Genomic DNA, 15,792 nt, shown 5'->3' on the forward strand with positions numbered 1-15,792 from the left:
AAAGCAGAACCGCTCTGTGCACAGTTAATTAAACTAAATTCATCAGTTCAAGCAAAAAATAGTTTTGAAGTTGGATAGATTTTCAATGTTTATGGAAAGCCAAATGTCCTAAATGTTCCCAGCTGGAGGAGTATGGAAAAATGCTGGTGTTGCAGCAGCAGCTCCAGTAATCACGCAGTGTCTGAACTTCCCAGACCTGCTCAGGTGTCAAATAACCCCCTGTGCACCCTCTGTGCTGTAGAACCCACCCTGGGGATGTGGCCTGGGGTAGGGCACCAGCAGAATTCCCAATGTGTCTCTGGGAAAGCTGTGCTGCAGTTAAGGGGTCTGGAGCAGCTCCTGCCCTGCTGTGTGTGGCTGGGATGAGTGGTTCATCCTGTGTGTGACCTTTTCATCCAGCCACAGCTCTGTTCCTGCTTTCCCCAGGGATGAGGTGGCTTGGAGGTCACTGGAGGAGAGTGTTGGGAAGGGCCTGTGGCCTGGTGTGGGGGTACTGCCCTGGAGAAGGGCAGGGGCTCAGGGAAGGTGGGTGCAGGGGGAGGTGGCGTCACCCCTTAGGTCTGTCAGCCAAGGTCTGATCTCGAACACCACCCTGGCCTTGTGTGTGCACAAAAACTGCTTGAGAACAAGTGAGATGGTAACTGATACCTGAGGCACTCCTCAAAGCCAGATCCAGCCACAACAGCTGCTTTAGGAATTCACTTGCACAGTGTGGTGTTTGCTCCTTTCTCTGGATTCTCACTGATGCCCACGAGCAGCAGCAACAGAGGACACGTGCCCTGGCCACGTCTGATGTGGTGACCTGCCCTGCTCGGTGGCATCTTGGTGCCAAATACCTTGTGGCACAGTGAGGGAAGAGCCTGAGAATCCTTGGAATTAGCTTCCCAGGGCTCCTGCTCAAACCCAGCACAGGTATGAGGTGGTGCCCTTGGTGTTTTCCATGATGAGAATTCAGGGGCTCTCAGGCAGTTCCTTGCTTTGGAAAAAGCAATAACCAGCAGTATCCCAAGGGGTGCAGATGTCTTTGTCTCCACATCAACAGGAATTTCAGCCTTTCTCCTTCAGGAATGGTCCATCCCTGGATGCCCTTCCAGGAACCTCTCAGGCACAGTCTGGCAGCTGCAGCACATCTCTCTGGATGTCCAGCCAGCTGGGACAACACCAGGACACCTTCATTGTCTTCCAGCACTGAGTTTCTGGATTCCCTCTGCAGTTTGGGATCTCCATCGCTCTCTCCACAGGAGGTGAGTCTCTGGGGCCTCCTCTCCTTTCCCGCCTTGGAGAAAGGAGCCCTAAGCCGTGCATTCCACCCAGAAGAGCTCCCCACAAGCAGCAGGGTCTCCATGGGGATGTCCATGAGAACATGTGTACGTTGCCACTGGTACGTCAGTCTCCAGGCAATCCACCCAATCCATCCCTGTGCCTTGGATCACGAGCCAAAGCCAGGGAGAAGGGAACTTCCTGCTGTGCTTGGCTCCACCTTGGCCTCTCACAGGCAGCTCCCCTCTGTTTCTGCACCTTCCATAGTGAGACTCCAGCACTTTCCCACCTCTTTTCTGGAACCTCCTCTCTCCTGCTCTGCACAGCTGTCCCGGGATAATGTTTCCCACAGAACAGGCCCACCCCTCTCAGGTGGAAGGAGAAGGGTTGAAAGAGATGCCTTTTGTCCCCTTTGCTGTGGTGTTTCCAGACCCACAGTCTTCTGTGTAGAACAGCTCTGGGGTTGGGGGCACAGTAGGGTTTCTGGGGATCATGGCCACCCCTGCACCAGCTTTTGCCTCCCCTTTGAGAGGTTTTCTGTTGGCTGTTGTGACTTTGAATCACATGGAATCTACATGAGCTGAGACCCCAAACTAACACTGTTTGCTTTTGCTGACTTGGAAGATTCTGTCAGGTTGAAGCAACCCAAACCTATTTTCCTCTCAAACTTTCCTAGCAGGGTCCATCTGCCAGCCCTGTAACATCTCCAAGCCGAAGGAGCAGTTGGCATCTCCAGGTGGGGTAACAGTCGGACCAAGGGAGATCGGATGGGGTGGAGAGGTGAGTGTGTCCACACAAACCCCCTGTGCATCACAGCCCCCTCCTGTGCCACTCAGAGCACACCCAGCCTCTGGGGTGGTTCCTTCTGCTGCTGTTCAGCTCCCAGGTCACTCAGGTCACTCACATCTTCAGATGCTTTGTTGAACCAGAACCAAACACAGTAAATTCCTGTGAAAGAACCATTTGGGTGGGATTTAGCAGTGCTGAATTCCCCATTGAATGAATGCCCCACACAGGACAGGACACCAGCCTTTACCAAGGGGTTTCCAGTAAATTCTTTGTGGATTTTGCTTTTAGGAAGTATAAGTTTTTTGAACCCAGATCCTGAAAAAGTGTTTTACAGCATCCCTGGCACCTGTGTGTCCCTTTGTGGCTGGAGGCTCTGCTGCAGCAGCTCTTTGAGTTGGGTATCAGAAGAACAAATCCAGTGTTGTCCCCATGGGCCAAATCATCTCCCTTTGGAGCTGGTAAAAAATGTACTTGGCATTGCTGACATCAGGTTTTGACCTTCATTTTGAAAAGGAGCAGGATCTTAACCACCAGATTTATCTTCAAGCACCACGGAAAGCCCTGGCTGGAGGGAGCAGGACCATCCGGGGGGGCAGAGCGAGGCTCCAGGGCTGAGGGATTTCCCTTCATGCAGGGGAAGGTCAAAAGTGCACCTGAGGACACGTCTCGTGAGCGATCGAGCTCCCGACACAGCAGCCGGGGATGAGATGTTTCGGCAGTGACTCAGAGGAAGAAGCTAAATAAACTCTTTTTATTTCAAACACGGGATTAAATTCCTTCATGTCTGGATCATTGAAGGTAAAGCTCCTGTAATCTCCTCATTGCCAACCCCAGCCTGTCGTCTGGTGGCTGCTGGACCTGCTGGGACAGCGAAGGGACGTGGCAGGGACATGGGAGGTGGCAGAGAGGGCGAGAGACAGTCGGGAGCAGAGCTGGGCACTAGGGCTGCTGCTCCATTAGTGATGTAGATGTAGGAGAAGCTGGTGTGGATCATCTGTAGGTCAGTAAAAGTGTCCTGGGAATTCACAAGCTGAAGATGAAGGAGCTGAGGTTTTACCATGACTGTTTTGCAAGGAAGAGGTTAAGAAACAACACTGTGAACAAACAGTTGTGATAACGAAAACCCAAAGCCACCACAGCTGTAGTTGTTCAGGTTTTTGCACACTCCAGAGAACCCTGTTTGCTGTCAGCCTCTCCTCCTGCTGCAGAGTGCCTCTGCAACCACACACTCCTGCTCCCACCATGTGCTGAAATCTCTCTGCTGATCACAGGGAACAAAACATACACTGGCATCATTGCTGGAAGCTTTCCCTGCACGTCTGTGGCATCCCAAGCAGGCAGCAAGGGCAGACATGTGGCACAAGTGGCACTGAGGGTCTGTGCTGGCCCAGCCAAGCCCTCTCCCATGAGCATCCCTGGCCTGGCCTGACTGGAGGAGGGCTGTGTTTCCCTGGCACTGTTGGGCACCAGATGGGAATATGGGATTGGCTCAGGGCTGCCAAATGTCCTCAGGTTTGCTGAGCCCAGCTGGAGGCAGAGGAAAGGTGACAGAACTGTGTGACCAGGCAGCTTCTGCAGAGGAAAATGCCACACAGCCACAAACATCCAAGCACTGCCTGCAGGGATGATCCTCTTCCACAGTAATTGCCTAAAAGTGAGGGGGTTTAAAATTGCTGTTGTTGCTTTCTTTTTCTCCACCGATTTTTCATGGTGCTGCAGGTAAATCTCATGCAAGGTGTGCTGGTTTTATTGCAGGAATGATGGGTCCATCCAAAACACAGCAGATGCTCCAAATGTTTGTCCTCTTGGTTTAGAACAGGACAGTAAATCCACGGGGATGCACCACACCCCAAGGAGACTGAGCTGCCCACGACTCCTGCCAAGAGCTGAGCTGGTGCTTCCCAGACCTGTAATTTGATGTCATCCTTCTGCAGGAGTTTGGGGCATAGGTAATTGATCTTTATTGTACAAAGCCCTTTTAGAGGTGGATTTAATGTTCATATTGCTGGGGAAATACTGGGTTAGTTGTTGAAGAGTGCCAAAAAAAAGGGCTAGCAAGAAATCTACAATATAAAGACAATTTTATTGCCGATAAGCTCTTAAAACTCATTTTTTTTTCCTGGTTCAGTAGGACCTTATTCTTCCTGATGAAAATCCGGTCATAGCATCTCTCATTAAAAATAAAATTATTTTGAAATAAATAAATATATAAAATAAATATCATATACATTTTATAAATAGTTTTGTCCTTATGCACAGTATCCATGCTTACATCTGAATAATGTTCCTCGCCCCATTCCCACCCCAACAGCAGGAAGAACCCCGCACATCAGGACTGGTCCATGGAGCATCATCCATGTAGCAAACTCCTGGGCTGCTTAAGCAGGGCACCACTCAAAGGCTTTTCCTTAGCAGGGAGCTAACCCAGCTCAGCAGCAGCATCTGCAGCAGTTCTGTGGTCTTTGTTTTCTTTTCTTCTCTTCATTTTTAGGTTATTTTGGGACTTTCTTTTCCCCAATGATCAGGTTTGCTCACCTGCTTGTTCCTTTAAGCAACCATAACATTGAATATTCAGCCTCTCTTGTAGCAACCAGGTAACGAAAGTGAATGAAAATGGAAGATTAAATGTAGGGTTCCCTCCCTTCCCCTACCCCCGCCCTGCCCCATAAATAACCCAGGTTTGATATACGCTGGAAACAAGGAGGAACAGCAGTGTCTGAATTCAATGTAAGTGCTTCCCTAGGTCATCTACGCTTACAGGAATGATGGAATGACTATTAATAGAGTGCTCTGGGAAAAAGCTTGGGAGCCCAAGTATGTACACTGACACTGCAGGAACCATCACCTGTAGTGGAAGAGGTCTCTGTACATGGCAGGGATTTTGGCAGGGTCCACAGGCCGGGGTAAGAAGTGGGTGAATTTCTGGTGTCTCTTAGTCCTGTACCCCTCGCGGGGGGAGCCGTCCTTGTTGAGGGCCACGTAGTACTGGCGCTCCGAGTCGGGGTGCTTGTACAGGGTCGAGGCGTACGTGTTGTACCAGTTCTCCTCAAACTGCTCGCGGAAAACGCACTCCCGGGTGAGCTTCTTCTGCCGTGGGCAGCACAGCAGGGGAACAAAGAGACACTCGTGTCAAAAAGTTAAAATAGGAAACATTGTCAACCTTCCTTACTTTATTTTTCTAGCATTTTCGCAGCTGCCTTCTCCTGGCTCCCCTGAGGACGGGGACTGTGCTGCTGGGGATGCTTCCCCTGGATGAGAGCTGGAAATGGGCACAAGTCAAGACCCAAGGAGCTCTGGAGTTGGAGGAAGAAGGAGACAAAAGCAGGTGAAGGTGGGTGTGGATTTTGCAAACATGCGCCATGAATAAATTAGACAGGCACATGGCAAAGCTCCAAACATGTCCAGGTGTGAGTCTGAACTCACTGGGTGGCCGTGCTGCCAGGCAGGGACATATCCCCCTGTAGCAGTGCCCTCCAAGGTATCACGCAGCCCAAATCGCCTCTTTTGGATGGGAGAAGCAGCAGGCAGCACATCTGAGGGGTCTAAACAGGAAAACAGGAGCAAGAACTGCTTTGGAAGTTCAGGGCACACAGCTGAATGCGCTGAGATGGGAATGAAAGCATTCCTCAGCGTTCCACCTGCTGGAGTGCCAGTGAGCTGTGATGGGAGGCTGTAACAAGACCCAGAGGGATGTGGGATGTCAGACCCCAGGGAAGATTTAGGGTGGTGACAGGTGATGTGATGAGGGTGTGTGGCTGGTGCATCCCATGCTGGCATGGGGGGACAGATGGCACTGGTGTCACCATGGCCACAGCCAGCCTGTCCATCCAGCCCTTAGAGCTGGGGGCTGTTGGCAGTGGCTGTTTGCTGATGGACTTTAGTTCATGTCCAGTGCTCCTTCCCTCTCTCTCCCATCTCCATGTGCCAGCTACAGGGATGTGCCCAGGTGGCTTTGCCAGCACTGCTGTGCTGTCGCAGAGGGTCCAGCCATGCCATCCCATAAGGATACTGCCAGGGTGACTGGGAGCCCTTTCAGCTGAAGGGCAGTCTGCAAATGTAGAGGGCTCTAATATTACACCCACTGTCCCTCCACTGTAAACTATCCGGGCAGGGAATGTGTCCCCTCCTCGGCACACGGAGTGCTCAGTAAATGTTACTGCCCACAGTAGATGTGTTTTGTAACACAATCCAGGAGCTCACCTGTGCTCAGAACCTGTTTTCAATGTTTTGCTGCTAATTAAATAAAGCCTGAGGTGAGTTGTGAGCCCTCGAAAAGTCCTAGGCCGCAGCCCTGGCCATCTGAGACCCAGGGAACCGCGGACTTCTCTTCCCAGATCTGTCAATAAATACAGGCTGGGTTTTTTCCCTCCTCTCAGATGCCATCCACTTGGAATTATGTTGGAACCTGATGACTGGCTGAACTCTGGCTGTTGCTTTGCCCCCATTCCCCTGTGCTGCACTAGGCAGTTTGGAGTACAGTATTTGTGGAAAATGTTTGGCGAGTCTGGGGTGACTCTGCAAGGAGTGATTTATTCCTTTCCAAGCCCCGGGATGTCCCCACTGAACCTGACACCATCCAGGCAGCAGGCAAGGTGCTGCCCATGACTTCTGCTGCCCAAAGTATTAGTGGCATTTCTGAAATCGTTGGGAAGCTTTACAGAAATGTTGGCACGAGGTCAACAGGGACAGGCAGAAAAGCTCTGTGTCCCGAGGGGACTCCACGTGTCGCTGTGGGGATGGCTGGCTCTGGCTGCATCAACACAGGCATCAGGCAAAGTTGGCACAGAGGGAAATAATAAACTTGCTGAAAATTTAAAAATACTGCTGTACTGTGATCTCCCAAAATACCATTGTAATGTTAATGCTGTTGTCAGGCACTGTTTTATGGACCTTTAATTAAGAATACTGTAGTGGCTTTTGAGTTAGAAAAGCCATCATTGTACAACCCACGTGTCCCAGATTTTAAAACTCCAGGGTAATTTGGGGACCTGGCTCGTGACGCCGGCACAGTTTGGAGCAGCCTTTTGACTGTGTCCCTGCAGCGTCCTGCCTGGTGCACAAGATCCCAGAATGGTTTGGTTGGAAACAACCTTAAAGATCACCTCGTTCCAACCCCCTGCCATGGGCAGGGACAGCTCCCACGACTATCTTCAGGTCAATCCTGGTTCCAGATTCAGTGTTGTAAAATGCTACCCTACTTTTGTTTCTGTGTTGTAACATGAACACGGGCTCTAGAATTTAATTAACCCATCATGAAACTCGATTCACAATCAGAGCTACAGGGTTTGAAGGCAAAGGGGGGAATACATGGGCTCAAGTTCTCCAGCAGGCACGAGTGAAAACTACAATTGCAGCAGCTGCTGAGCAGCCTTAGGGTTTGACAGGAGACGTGCTGCTCCAGCCCTGCTTTCTGAAGTGTGCTTCAGGAGATTTTGTGTTTTATGGAATCCTGGTGATTTTTCTTTTTTTGTACATTTGCAATTTAACCACTGTCTCTGCATTTAACTGCTGTGCAGGGTAGAAGCTGTTACAGAAATGAGGTGGGAAAAGAACAGTTACTGGTGCATGCAGTATTTGATGATCAGAGAATCACAGAGAGGTTTGGGTTGGAAGGGACCCCAAAGGTCATCCAGTTCTACCCCCTGCCATGGACAGGGACACCTTCCACTATCCCAGGTTGCTCCAAGCCCCATCCAACCTGGCCTTGGACACTTCCAGGGATGGGGCAGCCACAGCTTCTCTGGGCAACTACCTCAGATAAACGTCAGCAACTGCATCTTAAATGGTGGAAGGGTCTGTGGCAGTCTCAGGTGGAAATAGGACAAGGAAAAATGAGCCAAACTTGTGGTTTACTGTTTGCTAATCAAAGGTTTTCTCACAGCTTCTGTGTATGCAGAGTACATGAGTTTTAACTTGTACTCTGAGACTTATCTGATGGCGAGAGGAAGTAGTGCCTTCTGCTTTGGTTTAAAACTGGTTTATTTCATTTCATTTTATTTTATGATCCACCCTTAATTGAGCTAAATAATTTGGAATTGAGTTAAATTAACCTGTAGGAAGCACCTCTGCCCAGCTGTTACGACCTGGCATTTTGACTGCAAGTCATAACACTTAATGAGTTTACACTTGGGGTTTTTTGTCAAAACATGGAAATTTTTAGCATGAAAAGGGCACTTCTAGGAAATCATGAACAGCAGCCCTAAACTCCTACAAGGAGTCACAGAGAATTTCACAGTAACAGGCCACAATTTCAGCTTTTGTTGGTTAAAGAGCCATAATACAAAGATAAGACCTGCAGATAGGTGCAGACCTGACCACACAGAGAATACAACTGCTGTGTTACTCAGGCTGTGAAAACACATCAGCAGTTCCTGGCTTTATGCTAAATGTCCCCCTGCCTTTACCTGGCCACTGCCACACCATGTCTGAAAGGCAAAACCTCAGTGTGATGTCTGGGGGCTGGGCACCACTGTGGGCTCTCACAGCAGGAGTGAATCCTCCCTCAAACCCAATTCCTATATATCATTTATGTTATAACAGCAGTGGAATCAAGGGTAGGATGGAGATCGGTGTCACCCCAAGAAGGTGGGGGACCTGTGACAGAGCATCTTGTGACATGGCTGAGGCCACAGGCTGCAGTGCTGGAATCAGCCCAGCCTGAACTTACCGACCCATAGAGCTCGCCTCTCTCATTCATGCCGAGGTAGAGTCCGGAGTCCACCCCACGGATGCTCACCAGCCCCACTGCCAGGCTAATAAACTCCAAAATCCCTAAAAAAGAAAAGAACTGCAAATCATACAGAAGAAAAAACCACCACCAGGCTCCAGCAACAAAAAACCCCAGCCATTCCCAGTAACAATACAGTTCTTAACTCTACAGTCCCATCTGCGTGCAATCTTCTGGTTTCCAGTCTGGGCTTCTCCCCAGCATTGTGAATTTGAGTTGCCCAAGAGGGATTACCTTTGCTAATGAGAAAAGCTTTGCAAGGTTTTGTTGGTTTGGGTTTGGATTTTTTTCGTAATTATCACCAAGAAGACAGATGTAGAAACTTGTGCCTGGCCACTAGAAATGTCAGAAGGCTGTTAGCATGCTGGGTTTTATTCTTCACCATAAGGAGTGTGATTTTGTCTTCTGGAATAAGATTATTGTCCCACAGGTTTTAAAGTCATGGGTTCAGTAAAAAGAAGTGAAAAGCACTAGAAGAGATGTCTGTGAGCACCATCCTCATCCTGGCACTCCAGTGGGATACTTGCCAACCTGAAATGTATATGCAAGCCATAGGGATAAAATCCAGCTTCAAAGCACACAGATAGAAATGCATTTCCTCTGCAGCATTTGGAGCCATCCTTTCTCTGTCATCCCCTGCCACCATTACTGCCAGAACCCCCTCCTGCCCCCTATGCCCTGTTGCCTGTCCCAGCCTCCTGCCTGCCTCTTCCCAGTCCAGCAGCATCTGTCCCAGCCATCCTCAGCCCTGCAAGAGCAACTGTTTTACCCACAGGCTGCAGCCTGCTATGATGGTGTCAGACACTTTAAAAATGAGGGGCAGCCTTATTTCCTCTGGCAAGAAAGAGCAGGGTCTGGCTGCTGCACCCCCATAGCCAGCAGCTGTTTCAATGGGGGAAAGACTTGTAACAGAACCTTTGGTGAAGCACTTAAAAACAAACAGCCCCTACCCAACACCCGAAGTGGTGAGGACCTTCAAACTTCACAGGAAGACTTCCTGAAGGCAGTGGTGGGACTGTGTTATTATGGATTCCACACACTACCAATCTAGAGGTCATGGGCAGTTTTGCCAGTGTCCAGTGCAGGATTACTTAGCTGGGAGGCAGAAGGAAGAGGGCTTTCCTCATCTCATCTGATGACTGCATGTCTCCATTGACTGGAGAAGAAAGTTGCTCTAACCTTTAGCATGGCTCCAGCTCTCCTAATATAGCTCCCAAAACATCCAGCCCTGGGCAGTTGATGCTCTGATCAGGTTACCTCCCAGAGGAGGTAAAAGTATTGCCCTGGTTTAAAACCACCGCGTGACAAGCGGCCACCTGAGCCAGCTGACTTCAGTGGCAGCCACAGCTCCGGGTCAGCCCTCAGCCTGGAGCACGGATGTGACAGCTCTCAGACGACACCACATCACTGCCTAAAGATAGGACAGACCAGATGGTGATGGACACCCCTGTCCCCCTTCGTGCAGCGCAGACTCATCGTCAGGTGCTGGCAGCTAAGCTGGCTGCAGGAATTCCTACCTTCCATCAGGCCTTCTGTCCTCCTTTTCCCCTGCCTACTCTGGGGCTTGTGCATCTAATCCAGCCCTCCCTGAAACCAGCAGGTGCTAGGGGAGATGAAATAGGGATTTGGGAGCGGCAAGTCCTGGAGACAAACAGGGAAGCAAACATCACAAAATGCACTTTATGGACCAGAGCAGACATTCTACAGGCTGAAATATGCCCAGCTACACATCCTGGCCTCAGGACACATCCTGCCTGCAGAAACACCAGGAACAGGCAGCACAGGCAGGGAAGGCAGCCCTTCCAAGCCAGACAGGCGCAGACCCTGGCTCTGCTCTCCTCAGTAGCTGTTGTGGTTTCTTAGCTGAAAAGAATCCCAAACAGGGAGGAGAGAGGTGCAGGATGAGGGGTGGTTTCCTCCCTTCACTACCCACCAGTTCTGACACGAGGGAGTTACTGAACTGCTGAGTGCTTTTTCCCATCCAGAGACCAGAAATTACCACAGTCACTCTTTGAAAAGGAGGGAGTGAAGGAAGATGGACAACTACAGGGAGTGTAAAAAGTAAAACAGGAGTACAGAGATACACCCAGGAATGGGGGAGTCTTCCCCAGGCTGGAGACAAGGGAACATTCAAGTGAAACTTAGCAGGTACCTGGAGAATGGTAGGTGGACCTTCCTATAGGTATAGACACAGTCCTTGGCATCAGCACTTTTTTTGTCTCTTGTCACTTCTGGGAAGTAGGAAAATGTTGCTGGTTCTGATGAGAAACTGAGGGATGTCTAAGGCAGGGGAACCCAGATCTTTTCTTGAGTATGCCCACAAGCATGCTCTGTATGAGCCATGTGAATCCAGGTCTCCAAAGACCTGGTAAGAACCAAGCCAGGAGCAGCATCAGCATCTTCCCTCTCTGATCAGGAAGGTGAGACATCCCTCACCTGGTGCAGGTTGGGTAGATACGGGCTTTGCAAATGAAGCTTCTTCCAAGGTGTGCCCATGACAATCTCTTCTGACAACATCTCTTGTAGTATTCCCCTTTTTTGATCTCTGAGTGGCACTTGCAGACATGCATGGAAGATGACTATGTTGAAAGAGCATTAAGAATGTAACTTGAGCCCACAAAAGTCAGGAGACAGAGTGAAGGCTGAAAATATGTGGGCGGATATCCATCCTGTCCTTAGCTCACTCCAATTCTAGACAAAATTGCAGCTTCGTACATCTGATCTCCAGCAGCACAGGGAGTGGCCACTGGGGCCAGCTCAAGAATTCTCTTTCCAATTGTAGCGGTGTGTTTTTGTGGTAGAACATGCTTTTGTTTTTTTCTTTTGCTTTCTTTTTTTCTTTCTCCCAGGACTTGCCTCTTTTTTTTTTCTCCTCACTTTGATTATTCATTCTCTTTGTTCCTTGAGCCTTTCCAGATAAGACTTGGAAAGATTTGATTAAGACTCTGACTGGATTAATTTACCACCAAAGAACTGAATAATCTCCTGAGCTTTGCCATGGCTGGACCCACACACTCTCGCCTTACTCTAAACCATCCCTCAAAGAACAATTCAGCTCCCTGCACCTGTCTCTTCTTACATGACTGTATTCAGGAGCTGGGGTACAGAAACATCAGATGTTGTATTAATGGCTACAAACCTAAAGCTTCAGCTAAAAACCTCAACAACTGTTCAGCAACAGGTGCACGATGGTCTGAATGTCAAAATTACAGCAAAACTTTCTCTGGAGGTCTCAGCAGCTTCTCTAGGAGTCTGTGTAACAGATCCATGAGCAGGTTTGTACCTGAGAAGAGCTTCATTTTCTGCCTTTATTCGTCTGCAGTGCAACCTCAAGACCTCTTTCTCTCCTCCACTGCAGTGAGTAGCACCATTGGGTTCACTTGTTTAATGCTGCTGTAAAAGAGACGTAAGGCAGAAAAGGAGCAGTTCCTCCTGGCAGGGATTTTCCTGGCAAATTTCTCTGTTTCATTCTGAGAAGGATTGTCATAGGGGTGCTAATGTCAGTCCAGACCCCCTCCAGATTTTCATCATCCTTTATTTCTTTGTCGAGGAAGGTTCTGAGCAGATGCAGTGAGAGAGATACATTTTGGAAAACACTTTATTCTTTTGGGAGTGACTTTGCCAGAGCTGCCAGTTCAGAGAGTGAATTTGGGCACTTCTGTAGTGCGAGAATGAGCTTTCTTCCAACAAACCTAGAGGGCTTTGCCACATTATGTGTTAAACCTCCTCTAGGAAAAATAAGCTGTGCTCCATTGTTCTTGCAAGAATCTGTGTTTTTACAAGTATAAAATATCACATTCCAGAAGACAGGTGTGATTTAGGAAAGCTCCAGTCCTCGACAGATGAGAAGCAGTAGTTCCTGTGATTGCTCAGGCAGTGTGGATGCATGATGCCAGTGCCTCCCCTGTGTCCTACAATCATACTCCCAAATGCTGTGGTACAAAAGAATCTCTCCCTTTAATCCTCACTTTTGGGACCTTGGGACTCTGTTCTGCATCAGCAGGGCTTTGGCTATTTTCCTCTCTGGAAGATGTGGATGTCTTGCACATCTGGTAGCTTTTGGGATGGCTGCACATGGGAGGGTGCAGATACTGCCTGTCTGTTCCTGAATCCCTTCCAAATCAAGAGATGGGGATGCCAAGTCCGGTTTTACCCTACATCCCACCTGCAGCTGGACACGTGCCTCGGCTGTGGCATCACAGCCATCCATGGAGCATCTTAATTATCTGCTCATGATACCAGGGAGCACCTTCCAGCCACATGGCCTTGATCCTGGATTTCTAAGTATTTCTCCAGATGCCCCAAGATTTAAGGCAGCTTTAAACTGCTTCCCTGAACCCCTTGTCTACCTCTGCATCCTTCACCACAGTTTTGGAGTTCCCCAGCATCACTCAGGCTGCCTATTCCTGTTATAAGTCCCTCCTTTCTGACTGTTGCATGCAAAATTTAGGAATGCATTGATACATGACATCCTAATATGAACCATACCAGGAACACTGGAATTTAAATATTCATGGCTACTGAACGCAGATGGTGAATACTGTGTGCCAATACGTTATTGCTTTGAGTCTCTGCTGAAGCAAGGCTTAGTCCAACTTGATCTGAATGCAAGGATTCCAGTCTAATCCTTTGGGGCTTTGTCTTGCAATTACAACAAATAACTATTTATTTTACACTGCCTCTGGGAAAACCCTGAAGCAGAAAACTATAATATCTGAAGTCTGGTCTAGTTTACAGAGCTGGATGCGGACTGCTAAAACACTTAGGGAATGCCAATGTTTCGATTTATTGGAAGCACTCTGTGACTTAGGCTTCAGTGTGCAAAATTCATGAAAAGTTTCAGCATGTTTAACATGTTTTTTCCAAGTTTGAAAATACACTTGTTTTACTCAATCTTTATAAAAAATGGACCTGAGACAAATGTTGCCCTTTAAAAGTGGCTGTTGAGTTGTACAAAGGTAAAGAAAAAGAACTGATAGACTAGAAACACTACGTGGCAGCTTGAACTAAAACCAACCAGATGCAATGGGTTTGCTTTCAACTCTTTGAATGTGGAAACCCATTGCGTATTGCAGTGTGAAACGTTAAAAGATGGGTGTTTTCAGGAGGTAATTAAAGAATGCTTGCCCCACGAGCATATTAGTACCTGACTCTGACCCGCAGGTTATGACTTTCTTGTTGATTTAGGCAGGGACATGCCATGCACACACCTGGTGTTTATGGAAAGCGCGGTGCGGAGATAAGCTTCCCCAATTGTTCCAAAAACCTGCCTTACACCTCCAACAATAGCAGCAGAAGCACTTCCTACAGTATCAGAACTGACTGGTTGCAAACAAGTAAAGGCAAAAAAAGAATTCCTTTCACTGAGGAGTTAAATCACTTGAAAACTATAAAAAGTCTTGCGAGCACGTCTTGCAACCTGTTGACAACATAGCTGAGATCACTGGCATGGGACTTGTTGATAGCTTATACAGACACCTGCACTAGATGCGGGAGTAGCGGGAATTTCTCTTAGCTGTGCTCAAACTGACTGGACTCTTTTGCCTGCGGCTTGGGATGCATTTTTTGAAGATTACATATAGTCTCATTAGAGGTCCCTGCTCTTGTGTGCCACTGATACAGGCACTGCAGTCTTCCAGCTGTATCCTGGGCGGCAAGGTAAAGTCCATGGTGCTCTGCCTATTGTTCCATCTTCTTTCTGAGGTCCCCTAAGTGTTTTTCCCTCTTCAGCTTCCCCCTTTCTTTTCCAACAATCTTTCCAAACCCAGCTCCTGACACCCCTCCAGCCAACTGATCCCTGCCTGCTTTGGGGAGAAGCTCTTCTAATCAAAGTCATGCATGTAAAAGAAAGCAGCTCACAAGTATCTGCAGAGGCCAAAAAGAAGGAGGAGTAAAAGAAAAAAAGAGAAACAACTAAAAAAAGCGAGGAATTTCTTTTTCCAACATAGGAATTTCCAAGAAATTTCAACCAGGAACGTCTCTGTTTTGCCTCCCTCACCACTAACTTCAGAGGCACAGCTAGAGCTGGTCACCGTCCTCTTTTTTTTTTTTCCTTTATTTAATTTTTATTTTATTTTTTCTTTTTTTCTCCCTTGCGAAGGCACGTTTTAGTGCACCTGCAGAAACGCTGAGCGCCGGGAGAGTAGGAAATTGGAAATAAAAACTCCCGCATTGCTGGGGAGTGAGCGCATTTATTTAGGAGGCCAATTATACCCGTCCCGAGATGATTTATATTAGCGGGGTAATTAGTTGTACGCGCGGGGCACCTGTTCCCGGCCCGGCCGGGCACCCCCCCGGCCCCTTACCGAAGCGGCTGTGGTCCTGCCGGGTGCCCTGCACCGTGCCGTTGGGGAAGATCTCCAGGTGGAAGCCGGTGCGGCAGTAGAGCTGCCGCCGCCGCAGGATGCCCTTGAGGTGAGCGAAGTCGGTGGGGGAGCCCCGCTGCAGCCGCCCCTCGATCTGCCCCAGGCGCTCGTTGAGGAAGCCGGGGGAGTCGGCGAGGGGCAGCCCGGCGCCCAGCGCGGGGGGAAAGCCGTGCAGGTCGGGGTCCAGCGCGCCCAGGAAGCCGCCCACCTCTGCCATGGGCGCGGAGCGGAGCGGCCCCGGGGGCGCGGGCAGAGCGGCCGCTCAGAGCGCGGGCTGCGGCCGCCCGGCCCCGCGCTGCCGGCCCCGGCCCGGCCCCGCGCCGCCCGCGCCTCCCATCGCTGGATCCAGTGTCCCGCCGTCGGATGCGAACTGCACTTTATATACGTACACACTCCCCTTACATTGACATATTGGATATTTAAATGCAAGCCACACCTCACTGGCATCCCCTTTGGCTATTGCTTTCCACCCCCCCCCCCCCCACCCCCTTCTCTGATCCATTTGGCTTTTTTTTTTTTTTTCTTAAAAAAAAAAAAAGGGCCCGCTTCACTCCCTCTTTTATTATGAAAAAAATGGCAGGAAAAAGCTACACATCGCAGTGAGGCATAACAGCTCTTGGCAGGTCCCCGCCAGCTGACGATGAAATCATG

The 15,792-nt window shown here is 49.3% G+C and overlaps 1 protein-coding gene across 2 annotated transcripts; it reads right to left on the reverse strand.

The window, feature by feature from the left end:
* Positions 1 to 4,141: 4,141 nt before the first annotated feature.
* FGF16 (fibroblast growth factor 16) lies at positions 4,142 to 15,447 on the reverse strand. Of its 2 annotated transcripts, none has more exons than XM_069014953.1 (3): positions 15,082 to 15,447; positions 8,717 to 8,820; positions 4,142 to 5,136 (listed from the first exon to the last, which is right to left on the reverse strand). In XM_069014953.1, the coding sequence occupies exons 1-3, from the start codon at positions 15,356 to 15,358 to the stop codon at positions 4,891 to 4,893; spliced, it is 627 nt and encodes a 208-aa protein (XP_068871054.1). In that variant the 5' UTR covers positions 15,359 to 15,447; the 3' UTR covers positions 4,142 to 4,890. The 2 variants fall into 2 exon arrangements, with proteins under 2 accessions (XP_068871054.1, XP_068871055.1); XM_069014954.1 differs by lacking the exon at positions 15,082 to 15,447 and adding an exon at positions 10,929 to 11,128.
* Between the last annotated feature and the right edge of the window lie 345 nt (positions 15,448 to 15,792).

The sequence above is a fragment of the Aphelocoma coerulescens genome, chromosome 4A, assembly GCF_041296385.1.
Source record: "Aphelocoma coerulescens isolate FSJ_1873_10779 chromosome 4A, UR_Acoe_1.0, whole genome shotgun sequence".
Lineage (NCBI taxonomy): Eukaryota > Metazoa > Chordata > Aves > Passeriformes > Corvidae > Aphelocoma > Aphelocoma coerulescens.